The sequence below is a fragment of the Astyanax mexicanus genome, chromosome 19 (assembly GCF_023375975.1).
Source record: "Astyanax mexicanus isolate ESR-SI-001 chromosome 19, AstMex3_surface, whole genome shotgun sequence".
NCBI classification, from domain to species: domain Eukaryota; kingdom Metazoa; phylum Chordata; class Actinopteri; order Characiformes; family Acestrorhamphidae; genus Astyanax; species Astyanax mexicanus.
The window spans coordinates 1243949-1269165 of NC_064426.1; the positions used below are offsets into that span (position 1 = coordinate 1243949).

The window sequence follows — 25217 nt, forward strand, 5'->3', positions numbered from 1 at the left end:
CTCGTCGCTGTCCAATGAAAAACAAATATCTTAATTTTTTTAAAACAAATTTTAGTTTAGTACATAATTTAAACAAACAATCTGTCCCTGACATTGTGTCAAATTTTTTTGATGATTCGACCAATAGAAATGCTTCAAAATGACCTGAAATAACCTCTTTTTACATTGACTTCCATTGAAAGTTTACAAGGTTTTTTCTCTCTCCTGTAAAGTTGCTGTTTTGGAGATACTTGTTTTAGTGTGTGTGTGAGTGTGTGTGTGTGTGTGTGTGTGTGTGTGTGTGTGTGTGTGTGTGTGTGTGTGTGTGTGTGTGTGTTTCAGAGCCACGGTCGTGGGTGTCTGAGGCTGCTGTTGGACTGTGTGTGTAACGGTGTGTGTGTCTGTGTGTGTATTGGTGGGTGTAGGAGGGGGTTGTAGGTGATAAAAGGGGTGTGGTTTCTCCACTGAGGGTAGGAGAGGGTGTGGCTTAGTCGAGGGGGAGGAGCTTTCCTGCTCTTCCACACAGAGGAGGGGGAGGAGTCTGGGAACAGCACGGGAGGAAACGTCACCGTCACGGGACGCAGAACTTCCTGTCTGCCCTTGGGTGGGGCAGGGGGCGGAGCTCCAGGGACTGAAGCTCGTCTGTTATTGGTGAACGCAGCGTTAATGACGGTTCGGTTCAGAGTCTTATTGGACGGGCTGGAGGTCAAGGTACTGCTGGAGGTCAAGGTGGTGCTGGAAGGCAGGTTCATGCTGGAGGTAAAGATGATATTGGAGGGCTGGGTGGGGCTTAAGGTGAGGGCGGGGCAAAAGGTCAAAGCAGGGCTGGAGGCGGAGCCTAGTTTCAGGTTGACTGATTTAGATGACAGTTGATGAGTGGGTTTCGCATCACCTGAGAGAGAGAAAATATAATAAATGGAAAAAATAGAGGTGTTCTAAAACTGTACATATATATTCTGTATATATATTTTATATATATTTATATACAGAAATATTACCCCATGGTGAGAACGCTCCATTTGTCTGCTCCTGTACGACTGCTGGAGCTGAGCTGCTTGCTTTCTCCTCGTTTTTTAAAAACTCCTTAACTTTTGATTGGCTGCTGATGGATGGGCGGGCCTGTCTGTGGGCGGGGCCTCCCTGATTGGCGGCTCCTTTGCGGGTGCGTCTCCTGCGGCCCTGTTTCTTGGTTGGCTGATCTGGCTGAAGACCATCTAACAGCCCGATGGCGGCGGCGCGAGAGATCACCTCCTGTGGCGTCTCCTTCACTTCAGGCTCGGGCTGCAGCCAATCAGAGAGAAGAGGAGGGGTTTAAAATTAACCATTGCTTTTACTGTTAATTGTTTTTTTTTTATTATTATTTTAAAATGACCTTTTAATATGTTTTATTATGCAAAACATTAGGGACTACTTTGTCTCATAACACCCTGCATGTATCCCTCCACTACTTTAATGATATAACAACATGCTCATTGCTATCTTACACTTACACATCTTACACTTACATCCTCTTTTCCTTCTGTCTGGTTTAAACAGCAGCAGATTTTCTGAATATATCTACACTGATGGGCGTGGTGTTCTGGAAATGAGGTGTGTTCAGGTACATTTCTGGAGTTTTGCTTGTTTATCTTGGTAACGGAAAACACAGGAGCTCCACTGACTGAATACAACCTAGACAGATGCCAACAGTCAGACGTTCATCGCTATCTCGGTAACACAGGCGCTGTGACGAGCCGAGCGTACACCCCCACTTATTACACACACATGAACACACATCAGCACAAACCCAACTTTTACATCAACAATAAACAGAATAGTAAATAAAATAACATTGCTGTTCCCGTAAATGAGCTGCTGGAGCTCCTTCACAGCGTCAACCAGCAGCTCAGTTTCCTCTGCTGAGAAGAGTTTGTTGGACACGTCCAGGTAGCTGCACCGTTACAATAGCAATCCACCAAAGTCAGAGCTCAACTGATCTACTCTTAAAGAGAATGATGAGCAAGAGACACTCTGATTGGTTTATTTTACGTTACGCCCCAAAATTAACCACACCCATGATTAATTAATAGAATAGTAGGTGTAATTTGTGTAAACTGATTACTAATTGGGTCGTAAAGCCCGGGTCAAACCCACAGGGTGATCTCCGGATGTTCTCAGGACGGTTCCTCAGCAGGGTAGTGTGTAATCTCAGCATGTGGGGGATGTTGTGATAGGTAAACGTCCTCAGGTGGATCTTTGGATCTTATCAAACATGCACCCAAAAGCCCTGTCCGAGTGTGTGTGTAGTGTGTAATGTGTGTGTGTGTGTGTGTGTGTGTGTGTTGGGCCACCTGCTGCCTCAGCACCAGTCTCTCTACTCACCCTGAATAATTCAAGCCCTTTTGGACCGTATGTGTGTGTATGTGTGTGTGTGTGTGAGTGAGTGTGTGTGTGTGTGTGTGTGTGTGTGTGTGTGTGTGAGGCGCTGGAGGTCTTGAGGGGTTGCCCCGCTGATGCTAACATAGAAAGACAGTTGGGCTGAATTATTCAATACGTCTTTTCCTGCTTTCTCTCTCTCTCTCTCTTTTTCTCTCTTTATGTCTCTTTATGTCTCTCGCCCTCTCTCTCACTCGTCCAGCCCCCCCGGCCACAGAATCACTAATTTCATTTGTCCTTCAGCTAAACGTGGCTACACAGAAGGTCACACACACCTCCACACACCTGCACACACACCTCCACACACCTGCACACACACACATAAATCTGTAACCGCTATACAAAGCCCCGCCCACTTTAAAGGCCTCACAAAAAGCCCATTAACACAGTGACCACATCCTCAGGCTGTCCCAACATTAAAGCACTACTTCATCAGTACATCCACCTCACCTCTGTCTGATACACCTGCAGCATGCGCTCCATCGCCACGGCAACCAATATATCAATACGCCTCCCTGAATTTACAATAGCGCAGAAAACATAATGATCTGTATCTGTAAGTTTATGCAAAGTACACTCCACTCTTTCACAGTTCCAACACTATGATGGAATAACCTGATATATATTTAGTACATTCAGGTAGTCAGCTGACCTCATTCTTTCAGATTAAACATTACCTAAACTAACACTTTTCTCCTAAAAGTGTTCGAATCTTGATGTATATTTCTGATTCTAGTCTCTACACTCTAGCTCTGGATATTTTCATATCATAAAAACAGCAAAGCAAGTCGCTCTGGATAAGGGCATCTGCTAAATACCCTAAATATAGATGTAAATATATTATATATAAATATAAATGTAAATATAAATATCATGCATAAGGCTATCATAGAGTGTATTTGGTGTGCTCATATAGAGTATAAAAATGTAAATATATTTTAACGAATTAATCAGCCAGGTTGTGGAGGTACTTTCAAACACTGTTACTGTAACTAAGACCCCCAAGAGTAAAGTGCTGCTTTCAAACATGGTGAAGGTAGCTTCACACACAACCGAAAACCACCGTCCACCTGGAAGACCGCACGGGGCACTGGGAGGGCACTTAGCCACCGTGCCGTCTCTGTGCATATATACAAGTGTATGAACTATTTGAATATACTGCACCAGAGCTGGAAATATTACAGACATTCATTCAGAATCTTGATTTCAGGAATTCTACACAATTAAACTGATCTGATCTTTTATTTGTGAGTCAATCTCTCTTCCTGTCTCTATTTACGCTGTACCGTCCAGTTTATTGGTCCCGGATGCAAAGGAGGAAATGCATCATAAAACTCTTTACTGTCCCATATGTTACAGAGAGAGAGAGAAAGAGTGAGAGAGCGAGAGCACCCATTAAATGGCTTTGATTATGTTGTGGTGTGAGTGTCAGTGTGGGATGAATATGATTGATGTGTATAATATAGCAGGGGGGCACTCATCACACATAATCAACCCCCTGTAACAGACAGCGGCACACGTGGGCGGGTCACGTGCACAGCTCCCTCTACCAATCCCGGTACAGTTCAACCGAGCCAACGTGTGAATAGAGCAGATCATTTTCAAGAGAATTCAACTCAACTCCACTTTTAACTCTTAACTACAACTCTCTATACTATAACTCTATAATCTCTAACTTAACTGTAACTCTATCTCCACCTCCATCTCTAACTCGATTTCTTTCAAATTGAACTCTAATTCTAACTTTAAATCTACCTTTAAATCTGACTCTAACTACACCTTCAACTCTAACTTTAATTTTTACTCTAAACCTTCAACTCTAACTTTAATTTTAACTCTAACTAAACCTTCAAAATTTAACTCTTTTTCCAACTCTAAATCCATCTTTAATACTAACTACACCTTTAACTCTAACTTTAATTTTAACTCAAACTACACCTTCAACTCTAACTCTATTTCTAACTCTAACTCTATTTCCAACTCTAACTCCGTCTTTAATACTAACTACACCTTTAACTCAACTTCTACCTTTTACTCTAATATCACCTTTAACTCGAACTCTAATTCTAACTAATTCCGTCCTCAACTCTAATTCTAATTCTAACTCCACCAAGTCATTAATATTCTACTGTATGAACATAACTCTCTCAATTCAGCCTGTACTGACTCTCTCTCTCTCTCTCTCTCTCTCTCTCTCCATCTCTCTTTCTCTCTCTCTGTGGAACGAGTGAGTTATTTTCAGCTGCAGATGAAAGAGAGAGTGAAGGAGGGATTCCTCAGCAGACGTGTGAGATTAGTGAATGGGTCCGCAGTCGAGAGAGAGAGAGAGAGGGAGAGAGAGAGAAAGAGGGAGAGAGAGAGAAAGCGAGGAAGAGAGAGAGAAAGAGGGAGAGAGAGAGAGTCTCTTGAGGGCGAGTCTGCAGCGCTTTCTCTAACTGAAGCACTTTCAACATGGACTAGCTCTCAGAACAACAAACAAACACACACACACACACGCACACACACACACCAGTATTACATAAGCATATTCTCTGGTGCAGATTTAAATCCATCCCCCTCTCTCTCTCTCTGTTGTGTGAATGGGGGAAGCGCGTTTTGGAAACAGAATTCTCTCCTCAGTGTAAACGGGTCACTCTGGGATCAGGATTTGGGTCTGGATTTAGTCCTGGTCTAAAGGCCACAGCAGGGTTTAACAGTGAAGGACAAAACAATGTGTGGGAAACTTCACTTCACAAATTCACACTGAGAACAGCAGCACTCACTGCACTGAGTGGAGGAGGCTACGCTCACAGTACTGGGTTCAAGTGGGAACAGAAATCAGATTTAATTTACTTCTTTATATGAGCACCTTAGTGATAGGTCTTCTTTTCTGGTAGAGCATCTGAGCCCCACCCTACACTTTCTCTCTCTCTCTCTCTCTTTGAGAAAATTATAAGATTCATTAGGAATATGGGTCTAAGTGTGAACACAATCCAGATTTACTCCAGTTTTATTTGTGTCACTCAGTTTTAAAAAGGTCTAGATTCCCAAAAGCATCAGTAATAATTGTAGCACATTTATATTCCAGTATGAATCAGCAGTGTTTGTAGTTTTTATAGACTGGCGGTAGCAATTGTTTTTAATCCAGTATGAATCTGCAGTGTGTATGCTGTTTAAAAGCTATTCTGCCTCATTTTTATTGGCATCAGATGTTTTTCTTTTTTTTTTTTTCAGAAACCCGGTGGCGCCGGGAATCTGCGCCACTCCACGAACCGGATCTGAGTGAATCGAAGTAAACAAGTGTTTTAAAGTGAATCTTCTGCTGGTGATAAAGTGAGAGTAGATACGGTAGAGGAGCTGCTGGTGATAAAGTGAGAGTAGATACGGTAGAGGAGCTGCTGGAGTAGATACGGTAGAGGAGCTGCTGGTGATAAAGTGAGAGTAGATACGGTAGAGGAGCTGCTGGTGATAAAGTGAGAGTAGATATGGTAGAGGAGCTGCTGGTGATAAAGTGAGAGTAGATATGGTAGAGGAGCTGCTGGTGATAAAGTGAGAATAGATATGGTAGAGGAGCTGCTGGTGATAAAGTGAGAGTAGATATGGTAGAGGAGCTGCTGGTGATAAAGTGAGAGTAGATACGGTAGAGGAGCTGCTGGTGATAAAGTGAGAGTAGATACGGTAGAGGAGCTGCTGGTGATAAAGTGAGAGTAGATACGGTAGAGGAGCTGCTGGTGATAAAGTGAGAGTAGATATGGTAGAGGAGCTGCTGGTGATAAAGTGAGAGTAGATATGGTAGAGGAGCTGCTGGTGATAAAGTGAGAGTAGATATGGTAGAGGAGCTGCTGGTGATAAAGTGAGAGTAGATATGGTAGAGGAGCTGCTGGTGATAAAGTGAGAGTAGATACGGTAGAGGAGCTGCTGGTGATAAAGTGAGAGTAGATACGGTAGAGGAGCTGCTGGTGATAAAGTGAGAGTAGATACGGTAGAGGAGCTGCTGGTGATAAAGTGAGAGTAGATACGGTAGAGGAGCTGCTGGTGATAAAGTGAGAGTAGATATGGTAGAGGAGCTGCTGGTGATAAAGTGAGAGTAGATATGGTAGAGGAGCTGCTGGTGATAAAGTGAGAGTAGATACGGTAGAGGAGCTGCTGGTGATAAAAGCAGAGTAGATACGGTAGAGGAGCTGCTGGTGATAAAGTGAGAGTAGAGATGGTAGAGGAGCTGCTGGTGATAAAGTGAGAGTAGATATGGTAGAGGAGCTGCTGGTGATAAAGTGAGAGTAGATACGGTAGAGGAGCTGCTGGTGATAAAGTGAGAGTAGATATGGTAGAGGAGCTGCTGGTGATAAAGTGAGAGTAGATACGGTAGAGGAGCTGCTGGTGATAAAAGGAGAGTAGATACGGTAGAGGAGCTGCTGGTGATAAAGTGAGAGTAGATACGGTAGAGGAGCTGCTGGTGATAAAGTGAGAGTAGATACGGTAGAGGAGCTGCTGGTGATAAAGTGAGAGTAGATATGGTAGAGGAGCTGCTGGTGATAAAGTGAGAATAGATATGGTAGAGGAGCTGCTGGTGATAAAGTGAGAGTAGATACGGTAGAGGAGCTGCTGGTGATAAAGTGAGAGTAGATACGGTAGAGGAGCTGCTGGTGATAAAGTGAGAGTAGATACGGTAGAGGAGCTGCTGGTGATAAAGTGAGAGTAGATACGGTAGAGGAGCTGCTGGTGATAAAGTGAGAGTAGATACGGTAGAGGAGCTGCTGGTGATAAAGTGAGAGTAGATACGGTAGAGGAGCTGCTGGTGATAAAGTGAGAGTAAGGCAAGGCAAGGCAAGGCAAGGCAAGGCAAGTTTATTTATATAGCACCTTTCATACACAGCGGTCATTCAAAGTGCTTTACAAATGAGAAAATACACAGAGAAGTCATATAAAAATAATAATAAAAAAACATGTAAAAGAATAACAGTAAAAATGGAAAATAAAAACTAAAATAAGAGTAAAGCATGATTGATTCAAACATGATTAAAACAAAGATAAGTCAAATTAAAAATATGTAAAAGAACAACAAGGAATTTGAAATAAAAATAAAATAAGAATAAAGCATGAATAAAACATACATGATTAAAACAAAGAGAAGTAAAATTAAAAACATGTAAAAGAACAACAAGGAATTGGAAATAAAATTAAAATAAGAAAAAAACATAATATAAAAGTGGCGTTACAGAATAAAAGTGGGCGGAGCTGCAGTGTTTTAAACTGAGCTGAAAGCCTGATCAAACATGTAGGTTTTCAGTCTGGATTTAAACATGTTTAGTGTTGGAGCTCTTCTAACACTCTCTGTTAACTGGTTCCATTTAAGAGCAGCGTAGTAGCTAAACGCCGCCTCTCCGTGTTTAGTTTTTACTTTAGGCAGCTCTAACTGACCAGTTCCTGATGATCTGAGAGTTCTGCTCGGCTCATACTGCTGGAGCACATCAGATAAATATGCTGGTCCTGCACCATTAACACATTTATACACCAGTAACAGTACCTTAAAGTCTATTCTGTAACACACTGGTATCCAGTGCAGGGATTTAAGGATGGGGGTGATGTGCTCCCTTCTTTTACTTCTAGTCAAAACTCTGGCTGCTGAATTCTGAATCAGCTGAAGCTGTTTGATGGTCTTTTTTGGGAGTCCAGTTAGGAGTCCATTACAGTAATCAATCCTACTAGAAATAAAGGCGTGGATGAGTTTCTCCAGGTCTGCTTTAGACAGAAAATCTCTGATCTTATTTATGTTCTTGAGGTGATAAAATGCTGATTTGGTGACGGCTTTGACGTGACTGTTAAAAGTGAGATCAGAGTCCATTTGTACACCAAGATTACGCACTAGTTCTTTAGATTTTAGACTTTTTGAATCCAGATAGGTAGCTAGTCTGTGCCTCTCATTACTATTCCCAAATAAAATAATCTCTGTTTTATCTTTATTTAACTGCAGAAAGTTCTGTCCCATCCATTTATTTATCTGCTCAAGGCATTTACACAGTGAGTCAATGGGACCATAGTTGTTTGGGCAGAGGGCCATGTAGATCTGAGTGTCATCTGCATAGCTGTGGTAAGATATCCCATAGTCACGCATGATTTCACCCAGAGGAATCATATATAAATTAAATAAGAGTGGCCCAAGAATTGAACCCTGGGGTACACCACAGGTCACTGGCACAGTCTCAGAAACATTATTTTCCATTTCCACAAAGTATTTCCTTCCTTGAAGGTATGAACTGAACCATTTTAGGACAGTTCCAGAAATTCCAACCCGGTTCTCAAGTCTATCTATGAGAATGTTGTGGTCAATGGTGTCAAAAGCAGCACTGAGATCAAGCAGTAGTAGAATAGATATTTTTCCTGAGTCTGTGTTTAAGCGAATGTCATTGATAACCTTAATAAGCGCAGTCTCAGTACTATGATTGGGCCGGAAACCTGACTGAAATTGGTCTAGACAGTTATTTATGGACAGGAAGTGCATAACTTGCTTGAAGACAATTTTTTCAATTATTTTTCCAATGAATGGTAGATTAGAGATTGGTCTGTAATTGTTTAATAAGTTTGTATCTAAATTTTTCTTTTTTAAGAGAGGCTTCACAACGGCTGTTTTTAATGAATTTGGAAAATCACCCGACATGAGTGAGGTATTTACTATTTGAAGAATGTCTGCTGATATTGAGTAAAACACATTCTTTAAAAACTTGGTTGGTAATGTATCAAGACTGCAGGTGGATGATTTGAGGTGACTCACTGTATCAATTAAAACTTCTTCATTAATAGTGCTAAATTGGGACATGTTGACTATGATGCATGGTTTTGGAGAGCACGAGGGCTCGTTGGTGAATGTAGATGTACTGATGGCTTGTCTGATATTGTGGATTTTAGTATTAAAAAATTTAGCAAACTCATTACATCTCTCAGTTGAAACTAGCTCAGAGGTCATATATGTAGGTGAGTTAGTTAGTCTGTCAACCACAGTGAAAAGAACTTTGCTATTGTTAATATTATTGTTAATAATGTCCCTTTTTAACACCTCAGACTCCTCTTTCCTTGTATCATTCTTTCCAACATGAACAATAATCCGTTTCACTGTTCTGTATTCAGCCAGTAGTGTTGGAAGCTTCTCATTCAGTTCAGAAACTGTGATGTTTGGCTCACATCGAACGATGAGTTTGTGATTATTTTTCATGCCATGAACAGAGTCATCCCCCAAAACAAGGGTGCCTGCTGTGGCCACAGCCTGGAGCCCTGTGGCTCTCCTGGGGTGTTTTGAATGGCTGAATCTTCTGGTTCTTTCTGTATCATACTGGCTGGTATTAGGAAAGTCATTGAGGTCTTGCAGTGGCTCAAATCTGTTTTGCAAACTAAGTGACTGGAACTGATTTCCTCTGGCTCTGTGCTCTGATCTCCGAGCAATAGCTTTAGCATTAGCATTAGCCAGATGTGCTATGTTAGCAGGAGTGGAGGACACTACAGAGCTGTATGTGGCATGGCGTTTGGGTTTAGCTCCAATGCGAACCCATTGCTGGTTTTGCCCATATCTTTCAGCTGTACTCACATTAGGGATGTCCACATGATCTGCTGGTCCAGTTCTGTTCGTCTCCACTGCTCGCTGCTCCGTTAAAATCCCTGCCCGTTGTCCGCTGGCAGCACTCCCACACTCTGATGGTCCTCGAACAGCGCAGAAATGCCAGTCCTTAAACTCTGATAACAAGGACCGAAAATTTGTTTCCAAAACAGTCATTCTTTGTAGAAGATTGTAGCAGTTCTGGCAGCACAGGTGCTCTGAACCCACACAAGGAGGCATCTTGTAGATTTCTTCTTTAGTACTCTACAGAAACTTGTCTGATTCCTGTGCCTATGGCTCTACTATAAAATGTCCAAAAGAAACTAGAAAACATAAAATAAGAAACAAAATATGGTAGTGCTAGTGCTAATCTAAATAATGAGCTCAGACACTGTAGCTCTAAAATGTCTAAAAATAAAGAAAAGTATGAAAGATAGCCGAGATAGAGCTAAGCAGAGCTAAGCAGAGCTAAGCAGAGAAGCGTCTGAGTAGATACGGTAGAGGAGCTGCTGGTGATAAAGTGAGAGTAGATACGGTAGAGGAGCTGCTGGTGATAAAGTGAGAGTAGATACGGTAGAGGAGCTGCTGGTGATAAAGTGAGAGTAGATATGGTAGAGGAGCTGCTGGTGATAAAGTGAGAGTAGATATGGTAGAGGAGCTGCTGGTGATAAAGTGAGAGTAGATACGGTAGAGGAGCTGCTGGTGATAAAAGCAGAGTAGATACGGTAGAGGAGCTGCTGGTGATAAAGTGAGAGTAGATATGGTAGAGGAGCTGCTGGTGATAAAGTGAGAGTAGATATGGTAGAGGAGCTGCTGGTGATAAAGTGAGAGTAGATACGGTAGAGGAGCTGCTGGTGATAAAGTGAGAGTAGATATGGTAGAGGAGCTGCTGGTGATAAAGTGAGAGTAGATACGGTAGAGGAGCTGCTGGTGATAAAGTGAGAGTAGATACGGTAGAGGAGCTGCTGGTGATAAAGTGAGAGTAGATATGGTAGAGGAGCTGCTGGTGATAAAGTGAGAGTAGATACGGTAGAGGAGCTGCTGGTGATAAAGTGAGAGTAGATACGGTAGAGGAGCTGCTGGTGATAAAGTGAGAGTAGATACGGTAGAGGAGCTGCTGGTGATAAAGTGAGAGTAGATACGGTAGAGGAGCTGCTGGTGATAAAGTGAGAGTAGATATGGTAGAGGAGCTGCTGGTGATAAAGTGAGAGTAGATACGGTAGAGGAGCTGCTGGTGATAAAGTGAGAGTAGATACGGTAGAGGAGCTGCTGGTGATAAAGTGAGAGTAGATACAGTAGAGGAGCTGCTGGTGATAAAGTGAGAGTAGATACGGTAGAGGAGCTGCTGGTGATAAAGTGAGAGTAGATACGGTAGAGGAGCTGCTGGTGATAAAGTGAGAGTAGATATGGTAGAGGAGCTGCTGGTGATAAAGTGAGAGTAGATATGGTAGAGGAGCTGCTGGTGATAAAGTGAGAGTAGATATGGTAGAGGAGCTGCTGGTGATAAAAGGAGAGTAGATACGGTAGAGGAGCTGCTGGTGATAAAGTGAGAGTAGATACGGTAGAGGAGCTGCTGGTGATAAAGTGAGAGTAGATATGGTAGAGGAGCTGCTGGTGATAAAGTGAGAGTAGATACGGTAGAGGAGCTGCTGGTGATAAAGTGAGAGTAGATATGGTAGAGGAGCTGCTGGTGATAAAGTGAGAGTAGATACGGTAGAGGAGCTGCTGGTGATAAAGTGAGAGTAGATACGGTAGAGGAGCTGCTGGTGATAAAGTGAGAGTAGATATGGTAGAGGAGCTGCTGGTGATAAAGTGAGAGTAGATACGGTAGAGGAGCTGCTGGTGATAAAGTGAGAGTAGATACGGTAGAGGAGCTGCTGGTGATAAAGTGAGAGTAGATACGGTAGAGGAGCTGCTGGTGATAAAGTGAGAGTAGATACGGTAGAGGAGCTGCTCTGGAAGCTGTTTCTGGAAGTTCTGCTCTCCTCAGTTCTCCTGAATGTTGGATTTTGGGGACAGAACCGTGACCGTGGTGAACCCAGTCAGCCGGGTCCGGCCGGTCCGCTGACCCGAGTCGGTTCTGAGCTCTGATAAATGCAGATGTTTAAACATGAGCTCGGGTCCTCGCTGAGCTCGGGCTAATCTGAGACTCGTACTGAGAGAGGGATTAGCTCAGGCATGACGGAGCTCAGAGCTCAGCGTGTGAATTTCAGCTCTCGCTCTGCTGTCCCACTCATTTCTGCAGAAAGATTTACTGCTAATACTTTACAATAACTCACTGCCTCTAAACAGCAGCTGCATGAATATATAACATATATAAAACCGTTACTTTAACATTAAATCACATTTACATTACGGATAACAACCAAACTACTGACTGACATTCAATTAATACAGACAACAATAGACAGTAGAGTCTGTAGTTAACTATTAATCATTAATCAACTACTGGCAACACCTGAGCAACAACTAAAACAAAGCCATAGCAACCACCTGGGATACCATAGCTAACTGTCCATACCTAACACCATAGCAACCACTCCACTACACCAAGTTCAGGTGCACCATAGCAACACACACTAGCTACTAGCTAACTACTGAACAACATTATAACATCAGGATAAGCAGGGATGCTTCATGGTGAACCTCTGCTGTGGGATACCACAGCAACCCACTAGCAAAAACCAGGGAGTTTCATCCTCCTTAGTATGAAGCATGTAGCAACATCCCAGCTAAATGTTTTTAGTTAATAGTAGTTAACATTTTTACATAAAGTTATAAGCAAAGCCTCTTGTGTATTTTATTTTATTATTTTATTAATTATTTTTTTGTTTGTTTTGGAAATGTTACTTTTAACAACACCATAGCAACCACCAAACAAAACCCTATTTTTACCCTATTGAACAAGTAGCAGAAACTACTAGTACTGTAGGAGATGACTAAGCTTCTCCCCACAGGTTAGCAGTGTGTGTGTGGTGTGTGTGTGTGTGTGTTTGTGTGTGTGTGTACAAACCTGACGGGTCATTACAGCTATAAAGCAGCCGTTACTCTGATCAGACGCCTCCAAACTGAAGAAGCAGCTCTTTACATCTCCCTGACCTTCATCAGATACAGAACACTGCAGCAGAGCCGGGGGACTGAGCCTGATACACACACACACACACACACACACACATACACACACACATACACACACACACATATGCATATACCAATTATATATATATATATATATACAGCTCTGGGAAATTTTGTTGTTTTATTCTATAAACTACAGACAACATTTCTCCCAAATTCCACATAAAAATATTCTCATTTAGAGCATTTATTTGCAGAAAATGAGAAATGGCTGAAATAACAAAAAAGATGCAGAACTTTCAGACCTCAAATAATGCAAAGAAAACAAGTTCATATTCATAAAGTTTTAAGAGTTCAGAAATAATCAATATTTGGTGGAATAACCCTGGTTTTTAATCACAGTTTTTGTTTTCATGCATCTTGGCATCATGTTCTCCTCCACCAGTCTTACACACTGCTTTTGGATAACTTTATGCTGCTTTACTCCTGGTGCTAAAATTCAAGCAGTTCAGTTTGGTGGTTTGATGGTTTGTGATCATCCATCTTCCTCCTGATTATATTCCAGAGGTTTTTAATTATATATATATATATATACACTGATTCACACACACCTGAAGGGCTGTAGTTTGGACCCGTCTTGTTCTCTGAGTGAGAGAGCTGCCCTTACCACGTCCTCATTCTCCTCAGAGAAGGACGAACAGGTGGAATACACCACAGCACGCACCTTAGGAACTACACACACACACACACACACACACACACAGAAGCAAAATGTCAGGCGGAGATTCCAATCAGAACATCAGCAGGTTATAGGTTCCACAGAGATCTCCTGAGGGTCCATTCAGCCCCCACGGGTTACTGCACATCACGCATTACCTCCACACACACACACACACACACACAAACACACACACAGACACACACACACAGTGAGACTGTATTTACATTTATACTGTGTGACAGTTGCATTTATGCATTTGTTTAAATAAATGTATATTTATTAGTTTATATATGTATATGTTTATATACAGTACCAGTCAAAAGTTTGGACACACCTCTTCTCTCTTATTCAATGTGTTTCTTCCTTTTTACAATTTTTATATAGTAAATTTAATATTAAAACTTTATTAAAGCTCTAAAGGAACACATGCTGATTTTTTTTAATAATAAACCAGAATACATTTTATATTTTAGATTCTTCTTAATACGTATCAGATTTCTCTTTGAGGACAGATCTGCAGACTCTCTGTATTTTAATCTCAGTGTTTTTATGAGGTAGATTCACCTGGTATAGTTTGAGGTGTGTGTTGTGCAGCAGTGGAGGAGTTTCAGTGTGGGGCTGTAATCGATCATCAGTACCTGCCCTTTAATTAACAGAATCTTAACACACACTGCTCCTGTGAGCCCTGTTCACTCGATACCGGATGATTAACGGATCCAATAGCCATAGATCCATATCTCACACACACACACACACACACACACACACACACACACACACACTGATGTATGGTGACATGTGATACCATAAGATCAATCATAAAACACACTGAAGAGGAGAGAGAGATCTTTAACTGGCTGTTAATTGGGTCAAAGAGAAATTCCCAGTTGAGACGTTTACCAATCATCCAGCTCTCTCATTCCGGATTCAGATCTTCAAAGAGTCCGGAGTTAATAGAATATGAAACACACACACACACACACACACACACTAAAATAACACTGACTTACCAAACAGACTTCAAATGTGTGGATTATTATCACATATAAATACACTACATCTATTATATTTCCCATTTATTAGTTTATATTATAGTTGTGGCATAAGTTATCAGGGATGAGTTGGGATGAGTTGTGGGGAGTTGGAGATGAGTCGGGGATGAGTTAGGGATGAGATGTGAAAGAATTGGGGATGAGTTGGGGGAATGAGTTGGACATGAATTGGACATGAATTTGGGATGAGTTGGGAATGGGTTTGGGATGAGTTGGGGGTGAGATATGTATGAGATGGGGAAAGTTGGGGATGAGTTGGGGATGAGTTGGAGATGAGTTGGGGATGAGTTGGGAATGAGTTGGAGATGAGTTGGGGGTGAGTTGGGGATGAGATAGGGATTAGTTTAGTAATGAGTTGGGGATGAGTTGGAAGATAAGATGGAAATGTGTTAGGTATGAGGTGGGGATGAGATAGGGATTAGTTTAGTAATGAGTTGGGGATGATTTGGGGATGAGTTGGAGATGAGTTGGGGATGAGTTGGAGATGAGTTGGGATAAGTTTAGGGATGAGTTGGGGATGAGTTGGGGATGAGTATCTCTAATAAATACACAGATAAACTCACAGTGGAGGGCGTGCTGAAGGTCTCTCCTCTGCTGGGAGACGAGTGTCTCCAGTCTGGACCGTGAGACTGAACCATGAGACAGATCCTGCAGCAGCTCTGTGTCTGAAACACACACCCACCCACCCACACACACACACACACACACACACACACACACACACATATATATATATATATATATATATATATATATATATATATATATATATATATATATATATATGTGTATATATATATACATAAATGCACATGTGATGGATGCAGTAGCATAATGTACTCATTAGAAGTGATGTCCTCAAACATGTAGAAATACTGTGCATGTAGAGCATACATACTGTGTGTGTGATAAGTGTGTACCTCCGTTCTCCTGCAGCAGGAAGTCTACAGGATTGGAGACAGCGGAGAGGGAACACTGTGGGGTCAGCAGGACGATTCTGACCTTCTGCAGACGAGCATCACCCACATCCACATCATTAAAACTCTCAAACAGCAGCTTCACATCTGAAATATCCAAACGCATCACTGATATCACACACAAACCTTTTATCTCAAACTATTCTTAAACAGCAGCAGAGCTTCTGAATATATCTACACTGATGGGCGTGGTGTTCTGGAAATGAGGTGTGTTCAGGTACATTTCTGGAGTTTTATCTTGTTTATCTTGGTAACAGAAAACACAGGAGCTCCACTGACTGAATACAACCTAGACAGATGCCAACAGTCAGATGTTCATCGCTATCTCGGTAACACAGGCGCTGCGCCGAGCCGAGCGTACACCCCCACTTATTACACACACATGAACACACAGCAGCACAAACCCAACTTTTACATCAACAATAAACAGAATAGTAAATAAAATAACATAGGGCAGGGCTAGGGCAGGGCTAGGGCGGGGCGCGTATAGGGCGGGGTTAGGGCGGGGCTAGGGCGGGGTTAGGGCGGGGCTAGGGCGGGGCGTGTATAGGGCGGGGTTAGGGCAGGGCTAGGGCGGGGCCAGGGAGTGTATAGGGTGGGGCTAGGGCAGGGCGGGGCTAGGGCAGGACTAAAACCAGCCCTTCAATATCTCCCAAATACAGACACTTACACACACACACACACACATACACACACACACTCACCGCTGCAGCCCATGCTGGACAGGAGCTCCTGCAGTTCATTAGTCTCAGCAGGAGAGCGCTCTCCCACACACACTAACACTCGTACACTCTGTGTGTTTTTGGAGACGGCGGCAACGGCGGCGACCATATGAGCAACAGTAGCGGCGGAGAAAGATCCGGCCAATAGGACGCCTCCGGCTTCATCCAGGAGGGGGCGCAATGCCCACGGCACCATGCAACACGACTTATCCTGCAAAAACACATATAAACACACAAACACATTAACTAACTAACAAACAAACTAGCAAATATAAAGTAAAATACTGCAAGTCATGAATATAAAGAGTAAACAACATCACAGGGCCTGAATCAGAACAACAGCACATCAAAGAAAGGCTTATTTAATGAGATGAATTATGAATAAAACATCATTATAAAAACGTGGAGCTGGACAGAGCTGAGGGGGTGAAGAGTTTGAGTCGGTGACGTGCAGAAAGAAGATGATTAATAAGGAAAAGTACTGGAAAATTCTCAGTAATTTTACAGGAATATCTAAAGCAGTGGAGGATAAACTCTACAGGAGGGAAATCTGAACTCTACAGAAACCAGACCCTGTTTATTTCCTTTCTAATTAAAGCAGAACCACAGTGTGACTCTAAAGACTGATTATCTCTCTCTGCACGGCCTTCACACCATCCACAGACACAAACAAGACCACTAGGACAGTCCAGCAAATACAGAGAGAGAGAGAGACAGACAGAGAGAGAGACAGAGAGAGAGAGAGAGAGAGAGAGAGAGAGGGAGAGAGAGAGAGAGAGAGAGAGAGAGAGAGAGAGAGATAGTGGCGTAATTCTAAACAGCTAATTGAACTGAGTCCAGTAATCCAATTAAAGAGCAGAAATGGATCTGAGCAGTAGGAGTTCTGTGTTACCTCTGATCAGCCATAATATTAAAATTAACATTAACTTAAATTAAATTAAATTAACTTCATGCGCAACTAAACTAAACTTACATAAATACATTAATTGCTGCTGCCTTCTAATGTAGCCCCTAAACTCACAGAAATGTTAACAGCTTTTAAAATAACTTATTATCCCATTTTCTCCCCAATTTACAAGGCAAACTACCCCACCCACTTATTAGGACTCTTTCTATCACTAGTGATGCCCCAACACCATGTGATAAAGGGGAAGTCAGACTCCACTTCTTTTTGAGCTGCTGCTAACACTCGGAGGAAAGCGCAGCGACGCGGTTCTGATACATCAGCTCACAGACGCAGCCTTGTGCTGATCCACATCACCCTTTAGGGGAAATAGAGAGCGCCATCTACTGATATACTGTACCCACCCAGTAAGAGATCAAGAGAGAGCCAACTGTGCTCTCTTGGTGCTCTGGCAGCTGACGGCAAGCTGTATGACTGGGATTCGAACTGCCAATCTCCTGATCATAGTGGCAGAGCTTTAGTCCTTTTTTAAGCTACATATTTATGTCCTATTTATGACTTCTATGACTTATATTATTAATATTGTCAATAGTCTTGTAGGGATGTGTATTTTTTGTACTCACCAATACCGATACTGATAAGCAATCAGGAGCATTATGTAATAGTGTAGTTGTTAGAGTAAAGTAGCGCAACTCAGAAACTGTTAATTTGTTAATTTGTTTAACTTTTACAAACAAGCATATCTATGTTGCCGAGATAGCGATGAACGTCTGACTGTTGGCGTCTGTCTAGGTTGTATTCAGTCAGTGGAGCTCCTGTGTTTTCTGTTACCAAGATAAACAAGATAAAACTCCAGAAATGTACCTGAACACACCTCATTTCCAGAACACCACGCCCATCAGTGTAGATATATTCAGAAGATCTGCTGCTGTTTAAACCAGACAGGAGGAAAAGAGGAGTGAAAACAGACTGTTGGTGGGGTGTAAGATAGCGATGAGCGTGTGTGTACCTGTATGATCAGTCTGTAGTCTGACAGCAGGCCGTTTTTGTACAGATCTCCTCTCACACAGGCTGGAAACACCAGCAGATCCTGACAGTGTGTGTCCAGACGAAACGTCCGGCCCTCCAGACGGCCTTCAGAGTGAACACGAGAGAAACCAGCAGAGCTCAGAACATCACACACCTCCTCCATACTGCAGAGAGAGAGAGAGAGAGAGAGATTGAGTTAGATTGAGTTAGATTTGTGGTTTAGCTAAATTAGATCTGCACAACCACTGATTTGCTCTGGGAGGAGTAACGAGTCGAACCGTTCAACCATTAAATGATCTAGAAGGAAAAGAGATCAAATAGGCATCAATTTAAAGTGAGAAAATGTGTGTGTGTGTGTGTGTGTGACCTCCAGAAACTCTGATTGCATCTGTGTGCAGCTCAGTGCGATTTATCGCCCCCACAGGCTGCCTGTCTACAGGCTCGTATGAGCTACAACCACACACACACACACACACACTCACACACACGCACACACACACAGGGCTGTTTGAAATAAGACTGGTCATTCTGGAATAGAGGTTAAACATAGGAGAACAGCCTTAATGGGATGCCAGCAGCAAAGTAAAACAATAAACTATTCTGCACACACACACACACACACACACACACACACACACACACAAACACACACACACACACAAACACACACACACACACACACACACACACACAAACACACACACACACACAAACACACACACACACACACACACACAAAGAAAGAAACCTTAAAGGGCCAATTTCTCAACACGATATTCAGTCCCAGTCCACCCATTCTGCAAACACACGCCTCATTTTGAATTGACCTTTTTTTGATGTCACCAAAACGAAAACTAAAAAAAAAGAAAAAAAAAAACATTTGCATATCTCCGCCTCTATTCAATTTATACCAAATTAAAAACCTCTGGAATATAATCAAGAGGAAGATGGATGATCACAAACCATCAAACCACCAAACTGAACTGCTTGAATTTTTACACCAGGAGTAAAGCAGCATAAAGTTATCCAAAAGCAGTGTGTAAGACTGGTGGAGGAGAACATGATGCCAAGATGCATGAAATTAAAACTGTGATTAAAAACCAACCAGGGTTATTCCACCAAATATTGATTATTTCTGAACTCTTAAAACTTTATGAATATGAACTTGTTTTCTTTGCATTATTTGAGGTCTGAAAGCTCTGCATCTTTTTTGTTGTTATTTCTCATTTTCTGTAAATAAATGCTCTAAATGAGAATATTTTTATCTGTAATTTGGGAGAAATGTTGTCTGTAGTTTATAGAATAAAACAACAATGTTCATTTTACTCAAACATAAACCTATAAATAGCAAAATCAGAAAAACTGATTCAGAAACTGAAGCGCTCTCTTCATTTTTTTCCAGAGTGTGTGTGTGTGTGTGTGTGTGTGAGAGTGTGTGTGTGTTTACCTGGTTCTCAGTGTGTTAATCCAGGCGTATACCGGTAGGTTAGATGCTCTCTCCTGTCTCAGTCGGACGCTCTCCGGCAGGATGCTGTCGATAGTCAGCAGGTCGTGTTTGATCCGGCAGCGCGCTAACGAGGCCGCCAGCTTCGTCTTAAACCTGAAACAACAGCAGGAATTCATACAACCAGCCGTGAGCTCAGAGTGCTAATAAATCAGAGTTATGCAGCATTTTTAACTAAAAATATCAGCTTTATAAACAGCTCTGTAAAAAAATAACAGACCACTAAAAAAATATATGATTTTCTTTGATTTTACCAAATTGAAAAACTCTGGAATATAATCAAGAGGAAGATGGATGATCACAAACCATCAAACCACCAAACTGAACTGCTTGAAGTTTAGCACCAGGAGTAAAGCAGCATAAAGTTATCCAAAAGCAGTGTGTAAGACTGGTGGAGGAGAACATGATGCCAAGATGCATGAAAAAAAAACTGTGATTAAAAACCAGAACCAGGATTATTGCACCAAATATAAATATATGCAGAAAATTGTAGAATGAATAGAAAAATAGATAACAGTGGCACAAAACTAACATCTGATTCCTGATTGGCTGACCTGAGCAGACATTCTTCCACCTCTCTGACATCAGGCTCTATCTCCTCCTCTGCGTGATTGGCCGGGAGCTCACGGGGGAGGAACCTTCTATCCTGTAGGTCGTACAGCATGACGGCCACCAGACTCATCATCTCCTCCGGCTGAAAGAAAGAAAGGAGAGAGAGAGAAAGTACAGGAACAGTGTGTGAAACTACCTCCACCATGTTTCAAAGCTGTACTTTACTCAGTTTGACTATTAAATCCTCAGTATCTGGTTCAGTACTCGGGTCTGAACACAGCAGGGTGGTACCGGTGGTGTTATTAAGTGTTGCTCTGTTTGAGAGCAGGACGGATCTGGTGGTGCTGGAGGGGTTTCCTCTCCTCCGTCTCTTTTCTCCTTTGTCCTCTAACAAGGTCACGGCAAGAACCTGAGAGACTCCATGCAGAGTGTCGCCCAGCAACCGCATTCCCTGATGGGACATAGCTAAGCGCTAAGCTAACAGGCTGAACCCTGCGGAGACTCATTAAAGTGCACACACTCTGTCACACACACTCTTACACACACACACACTCTCACACACACACATTTTCATACACATGCACACAAATGAGAACATGGACCGTCCTCTTGATTTCCTGAACCTTACATCTACACTCAAAGCCCAAACGTGTTCTACAGTTCTGTATAAAATGAAGAGATCACTTCAGTTTCTGAATCAGTTTCTCTGATTTTGCTATTTATAGGTTTATGTTTGAGTAAAATGAACATTGTTGTTTTATTCTATAAACTACAGACAACATTTCTCCAAAATTACAAATAAAAATATTCTCATTTAGAGCATTTATTTACAGAAAATGAGAAATGGCTGAAATAACAAAAACAGATGCAGAACTTTCAGACCTCAAATAATGCAAAGAAAACAAGTTTATATTCATAAAGTTTTAAGAGTTCAGAAATAATCAATATTTGGTGGAATAACCCTGTTTTTTAATCACAGTTTTTCTTTCATGCATCTTGGCATCATGTTCTCCTCCACCAGTCTTACACACTGCTTTTGGATAACTTTATGCTGCTTTACTCCTGGTGTAAAAATTCAAGCAGTTCAGTTTGGTGGTTTGATGGTTTGTGATCATCCATCTTCCTCTTGATTATATTCCAGAGGTTTTTAATTTGGTAAAATCAAAGAAATTAATCATTTTTAAGTGCTTTCTTTTTTTAGAGCTGTATATCCCTTTCAGACCCAGTACCCATACTATCACTGATAGTACTGTTTCTTTTAATTATTTTAATTGAGGTAAATTGTGATACAATACAGTACCAATACGTTCCCTTCAGTAGTTTCTACTGTTTGAATTGAGTTATTACACACACTTTCCGTAAAGTAAGGTTTCTACTATAGGTAGTTTCTACTACTAGTAATGATCTTAAACACTGTATGTTAGAACAACTTATTAAGCATTAATATTTTATTATTTAATGCTCTGTATCTAATAAGCAGCTATAATAAAGCTAAGCGTCAGTGTTTCACTACAGTGGATGTGTGCTGACGCAGTGTAAAAAAGTGTTGTATTATACTCAGCTCTGCCCAGGATGCAGAGTAACAACCTGCCACGTCCCATTCATCCTTTATAGCACCATATATCATCTCTACAGTGTGTGTGTGTGAGTGTGTGTGTGTGTGTGTGTGTGTGTGTGCTGCACCAATTCCAGCCCTGCAGATCCAGGATCGTCCCGCTGGACGTCATCTCATCTCACACAACTCACATCAACTCTGACTCAAATCTAACTCAACCCTCCTCTACAGACCCAACTCTTCATCAGACTGAACCACAGCACCTCTGTACCTCCTCACACACACACTCACACACACACGTGTAATTCATCATTTATGATCAGAATCTCTTCACTCTGATACATACGGCTCTGCGTCTGCAGTGTCCTGAATCATAAATGTGAGCTGACTTCATCATTCTAATTGAGTTAAACTGTGATAAAGTACACAGACTTTCACCATAATACAGTTTCAGCTCTTTTAATTGAGTTAGATTGTTAAACAATACCTGTACTTTTACTATAGCACTGTTACAGCTCTTTAAATTGAGTTATATTGTGGTATAGCACTTATATTCTAACTATAGTACAGTTTTTGATCTTTAAATTGAGTTAGGTTTGGATACAGTACCTATAGTTTCACTATAGCCCAGTTTCAGCTCTTTTAGTTGAGTTAAATCATGGTATAGTACATGTATTTTAACTATATTACAGTTTCTGCTCTTTGAATTGAGTTAAACAGTGTTAAACAGTACCTGCACTTTTACTATAGATCGTTTCAGCACTTTTAATTGAGTGAGATTGTGATACAGTACTCATAGTTTCACTATAGTACAGTTCTGGCTCTTTGAATTGAGTTAGATTGTTAAACAGAACCTGTACTTTCACTATAGCACAGTTCCAGCTCTGTTAATTGAGTTAGATTGTGATACAGGACTCATAATATCATTATAGTACAGTTCTGGCTTCTTGAATTGAGTTAGATTTGGGTACAGTACCCATAGTTTTATTATAGCAATGTTTTAGCTCTTTTAATTGAGTTAAACTGTGATAAAGTACCCAGTCTTTCACCATAACACAGTTTGCACTCTTTAATTGAGTGAGATTGTGAAACACTGCTCCTAAATTCACTATAGTATAGTTCTGGCTCTTTAAATTGAGTTAGATTGTTAAACAGTACCTGTACTATTACTGTAGCACTGTTTCAGCTCTTTTAATTAAATTAAATCATGGTATAGTCCCTATATTTTAACTATATTACAGTTTCTGATCTTTGAATTGAGTTAGATTTGGGTACAGTACCCATACTTTCACTATAGTACAGTTGTTGCCTTTTGGATTGAGTTAGATTGTAATACAGTGCTCATACTTTCACTAAAGTAGAGTTCTGGCTCTTTGAGTTGAGTTAGATTGTAATACAGTGCTCATACTTTCACTAAAGTAGAGTTCCTAATCTTTCAATTGAGTTAAATCATGATATAGTCCCTATATTTGACCTATAGTACACTTTCAGCTCTATGAATTGAGTTAAATCGTGATACATTACACACAGTTTCACTAAAATATGTTTTTTACTCCTGAAATTAAGTTAAATTATGATAGAGTACCCATACTTTCACTATATTACAGTTTCTGTTCTTTTTAAAGCTGAAAAAAGGAAAATAAAAGAGAGGATTTGGGATTTGGGTCATTAAGATGCTCGAACGTTAGCTCAGAGATGTGATGGAGGGAAAATATTGATGTAAAATGTGTTCTGAGAGTTGATTTATTAGTGAAAAGCTAATTACTGCAAGTCAATAATGATCATTGGTCTCAGTGACACATACTAATGTCAGAGCAGGGCTGGAACGGCCTGAGCTTTAATGTCTATTCATTTATGGGTATTATCCGTCTCCAGAGGACGTGTGGATATTTCTAATGAGGCCGGACGCTGTGTGAGCGAGTAGAAATCATGTATTGGACACATGAACCCCTCTGTTCAACACGCATCGATTCCCTCACTCATCTACACGATACAGCTTTAATTCAGTCCCTCAGCTCTGTTTACACCTCCATTTTTATTTAATATATTAATATAAACCCAGCCTGATACAATAATTAGGAGAGACGTCTTAATTTGATAGTGTGGATCAGGATTAAGGCAAACCCAATCTTATTTACAGCTATTTTAATCCTGATTCAGTTCTGATTCTATGTTTAAAGATAAATATTAGCGTTAGAGTCACGGTTTAGAGTTTAGCGTTACAATTCAGACTTCAGGGTTAGGGTTTGGTGTGTAGAGTTGAGGGTGTGGCTTAAAGTTAGGGTTAAGAGTTATAATGTGGGTTTAGACTTATAGTTAGAGATAAAGTTTAGAGTTTGGGTTTGAGTTATTGTCAGGGATGAGTTAGGAATACTGTTTAAAAGATTACGATTTAGAGTTAGGATTAAATATGGTTTAAAGATTAGAGTTTTTAGATTTGGGTTACGCTTTAGTTAGCGTTAGAGTTTTGAGTCAGGTTTAAAAATAAGAGTTATGGTTTAAAGTTTAGGACTATAGCTTAGAGTTAGGGCTTAGATTTTAGGTTTAGAGTTGCTGTTAGAGTTAGGGACACAGCTTAGAGTCTAAAGTTAGGGTGTAGAGTTGGAATGTGGGTTTAAAGTTAGGGTTAAAGTTACAGCTAGGCTTTACATTTTATGGACAAAATAAGTTTTAAAATGATGTTATGATTTAGAGTTAGGATCAGGGTTCAACTTTTAGAGTTATGTTCACAGTTTAATTAGGGTTTAAAACTTTGGGCCAGTGTTTAGATGTAGTATTAGGCTCTAAATGTTAGGGTTAGACTTAGGGTTTGGGTTGCGGTTTACAGTTTTAGGGTTAGAATTAGGATTAGAGTTTTAAATTTAGAATTATGATTCTGAGTTTAAAGTCACAGTTAGATTAGTTTAGAGTTAGAGTTTAAAGATTAGATATTTAAGCTTTTAGGTTAAGGTTTAAAGTTTAAGGTGTTGAGTTTAGAGTTTGGGGTTGGTTTTAGAAATAAGAACTACGGTATAAATTTTAGGATTTTGGTTCGGAGTTTTAGTTTTAGAGTTGGTGTTGGAGTTGGTAGAATGTGGGTTTAAAATAGGCTGTAGGCTGTAGAGTTTAGGGACAGTTTTAGTGTTACAGTTACTAGGGTTTAGAGTTTAGATTTAGTATTAGGCT

The 25217-nt window shown here is 41.0% G+C and overlaps 2 protein-coding genes across 3 annotated transcripts in view; both read right to left on the bottom strand.

Annotated features, from left to right (window-relative positions):
• The window catches only part of ube2ka (ubiquitin-conjugating enzyme E2Ka (UBC1 homolog, yeast)), a 315406-nt gene that overhangs the window by 255417 nt on the left and 34772 nt on the right, over nt 1-25217 (bottom strand). The gene's annotated exons all lie outside the window — the stretch shown is intronic.
• Nucleotides 240-25217, bottom strand: part of LOC103027667 (putative methyltransferase NSUN7) — a 38055-nt gene continuing 13077 nt past the window's right edge. The window contains exons 4-13 of the mRNA XM_022676563.2: nt 20500-20639; nt 19889-20041; nt 18422-18605; nt 16491-16719; nt 15730-15873; nt 15373-15474; nt 13648-13768; nt 12972-13101; nt 978-1260; nt 240-871 (exon numbers count right to left, since the gene is read on the bottom strand). Coding sequence (XP_022532284.2) covers nt 318-871; nt 978-1260; nt 12972-13101; nt 13648-13768; nt 15373-15474; nt 15730-15873; nt 16491-16719; nt 18422-18605; nt 19889-20041; nt 20500-20639 — 2040 coding nt within the window. The 3' untranslated portion in view covers nt 240-317. The remainder of the gene's footprint in view (nt 872-977; nt 1261-12971; nt 13102-13647; nt 13769-15372; nt 15475-15729; nt 15874-16490; nt 16720-18421; nt 18606-19888; nt 20042-20499; nt 20640-25217) is intronic.